Source organism: Amia ocellicauda, chromosome 5 (genome assembly GCF_036373705.1).
Source record: "Amia ocellicauda isolate fAmiCal2 chromosome 5, fAmiCal2.hap1, whole genome shotgun sequence".
Taxonomy (NCBI): domain Eukaryota; kingdom Metazoa; phylum Chordata; class Actinopteri; order Amiiformes; family Amiidae; genus Amia; species Amia ocellicauda.
Genome location: NC_089854.1, coordinates 39,333,172 through 39,346,467, shown reverse-complemented (window position 1 = coordinate 39,346,467; position 13,296 = coordinate 39,333,172). Strand labels below are relative to the sequence as shown.

At 34.8% G+C, this 13,296-nt stretch overlaps 1 protein-coding gene across 1 annotated transcript in view; it reads right to left on the bottom strand.

Annotated features, from left to right (window-relative positions):
* col7a1l (collagen type VII alpha 1-like) overlaps positions 1 to 13,296 on the bottom strand; it is a 122,329-nt gene that overhangs the window by 45,559 nt on the left and 63,474 nt on the right. The window contains 10 exon segments of the mRNA XM_066702977.1: positions 2,298 to 2,351; positions 2,456 to 2,491; positions 2,818 to 2,868; positions 3,289 to 3,366; positions 3,533 to 3,562; positions 9,097 to 9,141; positions 9,739 to 9,783; positions 10,245 to 10,289; positions 10,856 to 10,960; positions 12,346 to 12,453. Of these exon segments, the coding sequence (XP_066559074.1) occupies positions 2,298 to 2,351; positions 2,456 to 2,491; positions 2,818 to 2,868; positions 3,289 to 3,366; positions 3,533 to 3,562; positions 9,097 to 9,141; positions 9,739 to 9,783; positions 10,245 to 10,289; positions 10,856 to 10,960; positions 12,346 to 12,453 (597 nt within the window).

Here is a 13,296-nt window from a genome sequence, read left to right as displayed (position 1 = left end):
CTTTTAAGATTTGGATCGCTGAACACAAAGCAACGATTAGAAATCAAAATGTAGAGTACTCTATAGCCAAACATTATATGAAGGCTGGGCATGGATCTTCATCACACTCGCTTCGTTTTGTGGGTTTGGAGAAGATTAGTATACCTGAAAGAGGAGGTAATCTGGTCAATTTGTTACTGAGGAGAGAGGCATATTGGATATTGGCATTACAGACATGAGAACCAATTTGATTTAATGAGGATCTTAATTTATGTCATTTAATTTGAAAATGTATGTTTAATAATGTTTGAATTCATTGTGAATGGTCTAATAATTGATTGAAAGAGTAACAAATTAATATTTTAAATTATTTTAATTGAATAATGGATTGATAATGAATTATATATAAATGTTGTCTTACTAATAATGGAACATTCACACTTTGTTGAAACAATTGTGAGGATGCATAATTGTTAATTGAATATAGAAAGGATGGTGCTAATGATTCATTTATATCAGATGCATTTAAGAGATTCGCCCATCCTTTTTTCAAGATGCTCTGAGGAAGATAAGTCGAAATGCATAAGCATCATGATATTCACTTTTTCTCCAATACATAGTTTTTTGTGACATCGGTGAATATGGACTGTTTTTAGACAGGAGCTGCTGTCCATCCTTCCTTGAATGGATAATCTGCTTTATATATATATACAGACAGGTGACAAATTAAAGGAAAATCCTGAATAAATGATTGGAGGAACATAACGAATGCAGATGCCTCCAAACATGTGGGGCATGAATGGCAGGAGCTTCATTCACAAAGAATGTATATATATATATATATATGTGTGTGTATATACACTCACCTAAAGGATTATTAGGAACAACATACTAATACTGTGTTTGACCCCCTTTCGCCTACAGAACTGCCTTAATTCTACGTGGCATTGATTCAACAAGGTGCTGAAAGCATTCTTTAGAAATGTTGGCCCATATTGATAGGATAGCATCTTGCAGTTGATGGAGATTTGTGGGATGCACATCCAGGGCACGAAGCTCCCGTTCCACCACATCCCAAAGATGCTCTATTGGGTTGAGATCTGGTGACTGTGGGGGCCAGTTTAGTACAGTGAACTCATTGTCATGTTCAAGAAACCAATTTGAAATGATTCGACCTTTGTGACATGGTGCATTATCCTGCTGGAAGTAGCCATCAGAGGATGGGTACATGGTGGTCATAAAGGGATGGACATGGTCAGAAACAATGCTCAGGTAGGCCGTGGCATTTAAACGATGCCCAATTGGCACTAAGGGGCCTAAAGTGTGCCAAGAAAACATCCCCCACACCATTACACCACCACCACCAGCCTGCACAGTGGTAACAAGGCATGATGGATCCATGTTCTCATTCTGTTTACGCCAAATTCTGACTCTACCATCTGAATGTCTCAACAGAAATCGAGACTCATCAGACCAGGCAACATTTTTCCAGTCTTCAACTGTCCAATTTTGGTGAGCTTGTGCAAACTGTAGCCTCTTTTTCCTATCTGTAGTGGAGATGAGTGGTACCCGGTGGGGTCTTCTGCTGTTGTAGCCCATCCGCCTCAAGGTTGTACGTGTTGTGGCTTCACAAATGCTTTGCTGCATACCTCGGTTGTAACGAGTGCTTATTTCAGTCAAAGTTGCTCTTCTATCAGCTTGAATCAGTCGGCCCATTCTCCTCTGACCTCTAGCATCAACAAGGCATTTTCGCCCACAGGACTGCCGCATACTGGATGTTTTTCCCTATTCACACCATTCTTTGTAAACCCTAGAAATGGTTGTGCGTGAAAATCCCAGTAACTGAGCAGACCGGCCCGTCTGGCACCAACAACCATGCCACGCTCTAAATTGCTTAAATCACCTTTCTTTCCCATTCAGACATTCAGTTTGGAGTTCAGGAGATTGTCTTGACCAGGACCACACCCCTAAATGCATTGAAGCAACTGCCATGTGATTGGTTGGTTAGATAATTGCATTAATGAGAAATTGAACAGGTGTTCCTAATAATCCTTTAGGTGAGTGTATATATATGTATATGTATATACATATACATAAAGGCCCAGTTTAAACTACAACTAACCTGCCTAATGCAAGTTCTAAGCATACTATTGATGGTTGACAACGGCTTTGTCTACAACAAATATCATCAACTGCTGAATTTGGAATCTGCCATTGGTAGTGGGGCTGAAATTAATTCCTGCACAAATTCCCTACAGAAAAAGGACTAGGTGATATAATACACTTATAATATTATAATATGAGTATAAAATACTTACCTTCAGATAGTAAGGATCTATTTGTTCGGGATCTTGATTGTGTTGTTTCTTTTTCTAAAAACAAAATGGATATAAACAAATTTGGCAAATCTATATTATTGAATTATATTATTTAAATTATATTACTCTGTTAAGATTCAAATCCAAGTAAAACTTACATTGATCTTCTTTTTTCCTCTGGCTCCAGAACGACCCTTCAAAAGTAATCAATATGAATATATATATACACATGGACTCAGTGCCATACAAACACACACATATATATATATATATATAAAAACTTATACAAATAATTCAGATTTACCAACACCTACAATAAGCCTGGCTGTCTTTTCTGCACTGGCTTGTCATCGGCTATGAATGTCTTCCATCTTTCTTTCTGTTCCTTCTCTTTACAGTTTTTCCATTCAGTTCAGCACTATATTGCTCACATCAACCATCAATCTCTGGTGTATTCTAGTTCTGCAGGTTCATAATAATTACATTTTCATTTCTGAAATTTAATATTTAATGAATTTACTTTTTGTCCCTTCTGGTAGCGTCTTCCCCCTGATGTTCCTGGTAAATATGCCTAGAGAAGAAGAAGGAGAAGAAAAAAAAAAAGAAAAATGACACATACTTTAAGAAAGAAAGGTAGTCAGGACATAATTCTGACTCAGTCTTTCTTCTTAAAATAGTCACCTTGTGGTATGTTATATTAGCTCAAAAGTGAGTAGCCTGCAAAGCAATGAGAAACCAACTTTGTTGCTGTTTAAGCTGTTGACATTTATTCTATAGTCACTTTGCCTGAGCACATTTTTTAATTTCACAGCCCTGTTTTCTGGTTCTGTGGGATTCGCATTACTTTGTGGAACCATGTCACACTAACTCTGCTGGAGTTTTATCATTGCAAGGTTTTAAATGATTTGTCCTGCTCTAACGGGAGCATTTCAGAAACCATTTAATTTTAAATGTATGGTACATTGAGCTATCTACAAAGAACAAAAATCACCTGAACTTCCCATACGTCTTCTCTTTTCACTCTGATTAATGCCTCTGTCTCCACTGCATCAGTTTGGCTCTCATATTCCTGTCAAAAGACATTAACGGTAATTAGGCAGAAGGCTGTATAATAGACCTGAAATGAACTCTATAATTGATGTAAATCAGTTATTACAGAGTGAGTTCACCAAACTGGTAATGTTTCCGAATCTTTCTTCTAAAATATGGAACAATCAGACTCAAATGATACTTACTAATGCAGACCCTTCTTCTTCACTGAATATCTGCAGAGAAAAGGAAGTAAACCTAACAATTAAATAGCCATATCACACCGTGAAGATCTGAGCCACCACACAAAATCGAAATGATGACAACATTCATTAACGTGAATATATTTTAAATCGCCTACTGTTTTTATTTTTGTGATTGATGCTTTTCTTCCATATGCTTGCAGCTTTTGATTCCAAAACTATGATTGTTAAAGACTGCCAATGAGAATGATTACACAGTGCTTGCTGTCAATGCAGATACCACACACGCCTCTTAATACTTTTTAAACTTATTAAAATGAAAACACAGAACCTTACAACATACATACACAAAATGGGTCAAACAAGAGAGAACAAATGCTTATTGTAAGTATTCTAACATGGTATTCTACAAGTAAAGGCATTCCCATTCGGGGGTCTGGAAGCAACAGTTAAACAGATATATGTAACATCAATGTCTACAGATGAGGGAATGTCTTCCAAAGAATAAGTGAGTGAACTGTAGCTGGAAGTTTATATTAGGATCATTAGGTAGTTGATTTTGAAGACAGGATGGGAAGATACTGCCCATTTGGTGTGTGTGTGTGTACATATAGTTGTATGCAGCACAGTTAAACTGTATGAGACCGGAAACAAACCCATACAGTGAATGCTAATTCAGAATTGCAATTCAGTATTCAGTATTGGGTATCTAGATGATGAAGAGAGACAGAAGCAGAGATTCCAGCACAGGGAGCTTCGGGAAAGATATCCTTGTTAGGGGATAGATAACTGGGGCCAGGATGATCTATAGCTGTCTGAATTTAAAAGCATCTGAAATTCTTCCCTGTTCAATATATATATATATATATATATATATATATATATATATATATACACAACACACATTTCATTTATACATCAATGTCTTCTTTCTGGAAAACATCCTCAACCGGTACGAGCTGTAGAACTGTGAAGGTCATGTCATAATTAGACCAGTGTATGTGCGTACGCAGGATGTACAGTATCTTTGCGACAGCACAGATTCCCAGGAGAGACCGGATGACGTAAAACTTCACTTCAGGATCTGGGGGATGTCTGAGGGAACCAGTTCTGGCTTTGAAGTCTGAAATTACGTTCCCCCCTGTATTCTCTGCAATGACTTGTTTCTTTGCACATTTAATTTTCAAAGTTTTTTTATTTTTATTAATTATACCGACAGAGTTCAGTTATGATTTCACAGTGAGATCTGTGCACAATCTATGAGATTTTTCCTTTCCTATGCCTCTAAAATCCCTACAGTCTGGCAAACTGTGGGTTATAGATAATAATGTTTCCTATATTTGTTAAAAACAGTTATTGGACAAAAGTAAATAATGTGAATATTAATAGCACACACATAAAAATCATTTAAAAAGCTAAATTTATACTGAAATTCAAAATATGCAGTTATTATATTAAATAAATATTACTCAAGAAGCTGGTTAAAATAAGATTTGATAGTAAAATGAAGGTGAAATTTACAAAAAATTGTTATTTTTTTCAGTGAATGGGTTATGTTTAGTTACTGCTTAATGTTAGAATAACAGGTTAGATTGAATAAAAACACTTAGACTTGTTTAAGAAAAAAAAAGAACTGTATTTACTCAATTTCCATGCAAACAGTGGTTAAGTACAAAACTATTTTTAATAGTATTTCACCAGTGAAAACAGGTAGTAAAACATTAAGACAATTAAAATGGGATTTAGTAACATTTAACCTTTGTAAAAACAATATCAACACAAAGCACAGTTTTTGAGTCATATCTAAATAAATAAGGAAAATGTCCAAAAATTCCAAATATATAACTGCAACTTTAAAGAGATGGCAAGAGTTTCATGTAAAATGGGAAACTGATAATAACCACTTATAATCAGTAACTAAATAAATACAGAATATATTTTTTTCTAACTTGCTGTTTTAAAATATCATTTTCTTTTCCAGACTATTTGAAAAGATTGATTGAAAAAAGATTGTGTTTTGCACTACAGCTGCAGGAGAGACATATGTGTTTTTATTACAGGTCTTAATTTGTCATGCATACAGGTATTGATTAATGAACTTGAGCTTGCTTTAAATCAAAACTCAATGTAGTATAAATCACTATCTGAGTACTTGTTAGGGGAATTTCTGTTTGGCAGAGGCTACTTCCTTCTATTGACTAAATGTATTTGCAGACTTTTAATTTGTGATTGGACTTTGCTTAAATAGTACATTCAATTGTGTAATTGACAAATCTTAAACCTCAGACTTGCAGATGCTGTTGTATATGTCTGTGTAACAAAAGCATACAAACAAATACAAAGGCAAGCTCAAAGTGTCCGCTGTCTGGTTTTCATAGAAATCAAGTGACATTTGTGTCTGTATCTGGACAGTAGTGCAGGACCAAATGCTGTGATGTCCTAAACTTTACTGCAGCAGGTTCCCTTGATGCTTTTAATTTCAAATAAATGTTGCTTCCATTAATAAATTAAATATCCAATTCATAAAAAACTATTGTACTATATTTATTCTTTAAAATGCCGTAATTTCAACATCACATAACGCACTTGTATACGTATGTGAAATAACACACAAATAAAACCTGTAATATTAATACACATTTGTTTAATGTTTTTACAAAATGTTTAAATATGCTTTAAAACAGAAACACATTGTTAGAAACCTAAAATTGCTGCAGGATAAGTGATTTTTGTTTTTGAGATCTGCTAATGGTTTTAGCACCTCAGTACCTTCATGTCTAGAATTTCAGTTCTTAATTTACACCGACATAAATGTCACGGTTATAATAACTACTTAGTTTATAAAATGTTTAAAGCATTTTAACAATTTCAGAACAATGTTTATTCAGATTAACTCCACATTAGACCTTTTGATACATGTGAAAATCATGGTGGCATTCCAAATGATGAGTTGTTGTTTTATATAATTATTCATTTCCAGAAAGTCTGTGGTAAAACTCACATCACTATTTAATAGGAAGCAAGGAAAGTGTGAATGTGTAACAGGAAATCTGTGAGATGATCGAGTCTCTCCAATGAAGCACTGGTCAAGTTTTTTAGGTCAGTCTCCATCCCACCAGCTGTAACCAGTTCACAGCTTTATTTTTGCAGTTCTTTCGAAGTATTTAGCGTGACTTTTCCTACATTGTCAATCTCACTGCTTTAAGAGTGCCCCTGTGCAAGTTAAAAAGAAATGTGGATTTAGTCAAATGTTTTAGAAGAGGTTTAGGATATACGTATCATCATACTGTTCAGAAGTTAACCAATGATTTACGCGTGGTGCGTCCATTACATGCACTCTAGGGTGTTAAAGCGGGAAGCCAAAGGTCAAACAAAAGCATGCCCATTGATCTTGCAAAAATTGTTCAGCCATTTTAAGAGTGTTATACATTCATTTATTTATTTTACAGAATGTGTAATATATACATATGGAATGGTGTTTTGTATAGATGCATGTCAATACAATTAAGTGATTCTGGCATGATGTGATGATGAAATGGTAATATACAATTAAAAGTGTTTTTTCATTAAGCATAATGAGTTTAAACAATTTTATATTACGTAAAATATCAGATTTTTATTAAATTGGTTTAAGAAATATATTTACTGGTCATCGGTACACTTAATCTTCTTTAGGTATGCCTGTCGCTGCATCCATGAAGTTATTTTTTATAATAAATTTAATATAATTAATTCAACTTATATTGTTATTTAGATCCACTGTAATTTAAACTTGCTGTCTTTATTTTTGTTAGTTATCATTGTTTGGCTTCGTTTAATTCTCATACGAATTCAATACTTCAAGTTATTTAATTTCTTAGGTAATTACCAAGCTCAAGATGAATGAATCACATTAGTAAATGAAGATGAAATTTGGCCCATTTGCACTGGTGAAATTCTGAAAGGATTAGTAAAAGCAAACTTAACAAAGCATTTAATATTGATTAGTACACCGTGCCTTCAATGGATGAAGTAAAACAAACAAACAAACACAAACTGTAGCACTAGATACTGAAGGTATTTGATGTGATAGTTAAAGTAGAAATGTAGTCTTTATATGTTATTCGTGTTCTGAGTCAGTCCAATCTTGACTTTTCTTATAATTTTCCATATTTATAAAGGGAAACTACAGATCAGGACTGAAATATTTGATCTCCATCCTTAATGCCAGGATAAATAACCAATCAGTCCCAGAAGGGAAAAATAGGCCTAACAATTTTATTTTAAGTATGGATATATTTTGCTGCATTTTTATATATCTCAGTTACTCCAAGGAATCCAGATAAAAAATCAGAAAAATATATCCATACTTAAAAAATAGTTAAGTAACAGATACAATATTCCATTCATCTAAGAGACATATAAACTTACTTTACTAACTATACTTTCATATTATTTGGGTCAGGACTGAACCTCAGTGTGTCTTTTTTTTAAGATCTTCTTTACATATCAGTGGTGAAACCTTTGTAATTATGCTAGACAAAAGCCATGGACAATCCTTGGTCTTATAATTGTGTGCAGCAGGCCTAGTTCACATATAACCAACTCTCTAAACATCATTTGAATGAATAATAAAATCTACAGTGGGATGCACACAAAGTTGCCCATCAGACAAAGCACCTAGTTGAGCTGCCCATGCAACTGTATGCAGCATCACTCTAACATTCCCATAGAAATTGCATGTCTTCTTGATGTAACCATGCAGAGGGCACAAAGAATCAATACGTGAAGTTAGTATGGAAGGCTCCTATATTTTAGTAGATGCCTTCAAATGCACAGAAACCTACAGGAACAAAGTGAAGGGATATGCAGGTCGTTTCTGGAATCCATGTTTATTTTCTGTTGATGGTTTAATTTGCTTTTTCCACCTATAACTTCCCCCTTCTAAGAGTTGACAGTGATTTCAAATGGAATGTGAAATGTTTGCGCATATGTATTTGAAAAAGAAAAATCGAACTGTGAACAATGCGTTTGACTGACTGATTCTGTTACTTCTTGTTCAGGAGACACATTCCAGTGGTGGAACAAACACCAATCCTGAACTTCTCACCAGTGGTCACTTCTCTAATTCACTTCCTCTTTGATGTTTCAGCTCTCACACACCTAACACAGTGCTTCGTTTCCCCAAACACATAATGACCGGATACTCCTAGAATGGTACAAACCACCACTGACAAAATGTCAACCATTACCAATTATATGTCCAAAAGACCCTATAATAAGTATTCACAGGGATAGGAATTACGCTCATTTGAGGCACTTCTGGAATAAGTCCTAATGTTAGAAAATCATTTAAAACAGCGAGGCCTCATTGTCAAGATTCTTTCTTTCAGTGTTGTTATTCCTTTCATGTAGGATATGTATTGCTTAATACCGCATCCGTCTCAACATTAGTGTTTTTTAAGTTGTGTGCTAGATTTTGTAGAAGGGAAATATCTGACAGGAAAGTTTAAATTCCATAGACACCTGCACATCCCAGCCAATGACCTGAATACACGTGTAAAGGCAAGGACTGGTTCTATTCAAACCTGTTCTCCGTGTGAGTGCAAATGCTTCCCAATTGTGACATTCCCCTAGTTAAAAGAGCAAGAAAAACAAACACAAAATGTTTAGATGTCATGTCTTTCCAGGATAAGGTCACCTGATTTTCCCTTACAAGACCAGAATCTGTATTGATCTTCCATTCAGTGTGCATCTGAAGAGTAATACTTAAAGATGGTTTAATGTTTCCCTGTGTGTTGTTGCTGCCTCAGCGTGTGTGTAATTGTTGTCTTTATTGTTAATATGTCATAAACCATGGATCATTGTCTAGGAAAACAATTTTGTCAGATAACCCTTAATTTCTGATTCTGTTTAAAAAACACAGTTCTGTGGCAATACATCTTTAAAGAAAAACAGTGTTCAAAAATATAACTATACATACAAATATACATCGATCACAACATTTCAGAAGCCTGGAGGGACTAGTAAATAGTAATATACACAGCTCTGCATAAAACACTGGACATTGTTATACCTACAATACCATAGGAATCAGCAAAGCTATCCCTAAGAATAATGTTTTTCAACCATATCTTCATTTAACTGTATTAAATCTAGATTATGCTTAATTTAATATAAACCTTTAAAGTGATATTTTTTCAGTTGAATTAATCAAGTCAGTAACTTACCACAACTTCTCGAAGTTCTTTATCCTTATTAAATACATTTTCCTCCTTCAAAAAAAAAAAAATAATTTATTTCAGTGGAATATTATTTATTGCATGCTTTCTTAAATACTGTTCTAGTATAGTATACTGTAATAAGATTAAAAAAAAGCTGCAATTTAATAATCTTATCCTGGTACTATGTTCACATTAGTTGGTTACTATTAACAGTTATGAATATTTTATTCACAATTATACTGAGTTTAATTTACGAAGTGTTTAGTAAAAAATAACTAAGAATGTTTTATTAAAAAAATATTTATTCATGCATTTAAATTTAAAACATTTATTCAATTGCAATTTAAAATATTTATCTTTTGTAAAAGTTATAAACCTGTAACATTTAGAAAATAATTAATGGTTTAGTTAGCCAGGTTTATTTCTCATATTTACAGCATGAACAGCTTAAATTAAGATGCCTTATATGGTAATATGGTAACCCTAAATTCCATGTTAAAATCATGATTTACCACAGGTGGTTTCTGTCTTTTATTTCTTCTTGAATTTCCCTTGCCCTGTTCAAGAATATCAAAGATGGTTTAAGAAACACAACATCAGAAATACTGTGATGGTCATGTAGAAAGGAAAGTCTATCACAATTATAATATCACAAAGGTTTGAGTGTGATACTAAAATACACCACATGATTGAAGCTGCAAATAGTTGTCCAAATATATTGATGCAAGGCACTTTTGAGTGGGACTTCTTTATTATTCTTGTTCAATACCTAAGGATACTTTAATTTTATTGTCAAGAATCACGCAATAACTTTGAAATAAGAAAGAGTTATCTCAGACAAACTTGATTTATTTAAATCTGCAGATATCAGCAATAATGTTTATTTCCAGCTTATACAGAATGAAGAGAAAGCTATGTGATGAGATGTAATTCCATTCATACTTCTTGTCCACTAGAATATTTTTAATAAAAAGGTTTATTTGAACATTAGGATTTTTAGGTTTTATTTTTTTAGTTAGTTTTTATTCTGAATTATTCATGTATAACATAACCGACAGTGTCCGACACAATAAATGTAAACTCTGAAAGTAAATTATGCATTATGAAATGGTCAAAGTCCTACCTTTCCTCTTTCCTTGACTTTCTTCTTCTCCCCGGATGCTTTCCTTAATGAATCTTCCTGTTGGTTTGTCACGGTTTCCGTAATTTCTTCAACCAATATTTGAGTCTTCAGAGAAAGAGGAGAAACGTGATCGAGATTGACCAAGACTGAGAACCCCACCCCCCAACAGGAAGCTATTGTGCACCAAACAATTCTTCCTCCAGATGTGTTTGCACCTTTACTTAAGATGCTTGGCTTTCCGTTTTCACTGCCATTTCTGATCCAGATCAAATGTATCAGTGGTGTTGCATTTACACTGTCATTTCATCAGGATCAACTTTCAGCCGCACTAGCACGCAAGTCCGAACTTCACTATATGCATTTATTAAATTAGTCCTTTATAACACAGCTGTTGTTTTATCTCATTGTGAATTATTCTCACAATTAAAACCAAAACTAACATATGTTTTCTTTACTGAAGCATTTTAAATAAATATACTAATATGTTTTGTTAACATAAAATAACAAAGCCATTTAGTGTTAGTTTTAACAATATTTTATTTATAAGCAGTAAGGAAGTCTCTTATCTGCTCCTCTGATTCACAGGCTGTTTTTCTGCCCCGTCTCTAAAAACACAGGCCACCACAGTGTATGCTGGAACTTGAGCCGGTCGAGCCTTTACACTGCCAGGATCAAATGCTACCGATGCATTTGATCCAGATCTGTAACATCTTCCTGAGAGGTGCATTTGATCCGATCGCCGATCATTTACACTGCCATTTCTGATTCTAATCAAATGCTACCGATGCATTTGATCCGGATCAGAAATGGCAGTGTAAATGCCCATTGTATCCCACCAGACAATAACACACATGGAAAAGGGGGTATCTGTGGTCTGCATGCTGGGGACCGCTATTGGCATTATAATAAAGAAGGCATGCTCCATGCAACACAGTTATATTAAAGATCTGAAAGAAAAGGAGAAGAAAAAGAAGAAAAGGAAGAGGGAGAAGGAGTAGAATCAAAATAATGAATAATATATTTATTACTGTCTTGCTGTTATATATTCGTGTTTTTTCCCTAAGCCTCAAAACCAAATGTATCCTACAAGTGTAAATCATTCAATACATACACTTTCACTAAATTCCCATAAACTGCAAATAAAATAACAGTGGTAAAAATAACTGCATTTCATTTGAAAAAAAAAAAAACTAACTGATATTTACATGGATTTATCATAATCTCTGCACTCAAGTCATTATTGTTTGACTTGAGTTTGATAAGATCCCAGAGGAAAGAGAACAGTAAAGCAATAAAGCATTGGTAAAACAATCACACTGTATACTACAACAGACTGTTGACCACACATAGAGAACAGTCCTGACAACACCTGAACTACCAATAAAAATGTATTCTCCAATAAATATGGTCACATGGAGCACACCAACAAACAGCATGCGCTTGAATACACACTGCAGCAGATTAGTGAATGCAGAGGGAGAGGGTCTTACTGGTAGCATGGGAGCGGGTAGCAACTCTTCTGCCTCAGCGTCAACATTGTCTTCGATCACCTCAACTTCAGCCAATGGTTCGCTGGATACTTCATACTTCAGAGAATTCTACAAACACAACACAATTAGCACCTCTTTACAAGCCTACATTTATTTTGTTTCCTTTTGACCAAGATGCTGAGGTTGTTAGTGAGTTCCACAGGGATCAGTACTAGGGCCTTTGCTTTTTGTAATCTATATTAATGATCTGGACTCTGGGATAGTTAGCAAACTTGTCAAATTTGCAGATTATATTAAAATAGGTGGCTCTGCAGATACAATCTCAGCAGCACAGGCTATTCAGAGGGACTTAGATAATATTCAGTTGTGGGCCGACACCTGGCAGATGAAATTCAATGTGGACAAGTGCAAGGTATTACATGCAGGTAATAAAAATGTCCACTATAATTACACTATGGGAGGAATAGAACTAGATGAAGTAACGCATGAGAAAGACCTAGGAGTCTACGTGGACTCCTCACTTTCCCCATCCAAAAAATGTGGGGAAGCAATAAAAAAGGCAAACAGAATGCTAGGGTATATTGTCAAAAGTGTAGAATTTAAAACAATGGCAGTGATGTTCAGACTGTACAATGTACTAGTTAGAGCTCATCTGGATACTGCGTACAGTTCTGGGCTCCACATTTCAAGAAAGATATCGCTGCTCTAGAGGAGAGCAACCAGATTTATTCCAGGACTGAAGGGAATGTCCTACTGAGAGACTGAGGGAACTGAACCTTTTCACCCTGGAACAGACTACGTGGGGACTTGATCCAAGTCTTCAAAATCATAAAAGGCATCGACCACATCAAACCAGAGGAGCTTTTCCAGATCAGCAGGGACACACGCACCCGGGGACACAAATGGAAATTGGGCTTCAAGGCATTCAAGACGGAAAACAGGAGACACTTC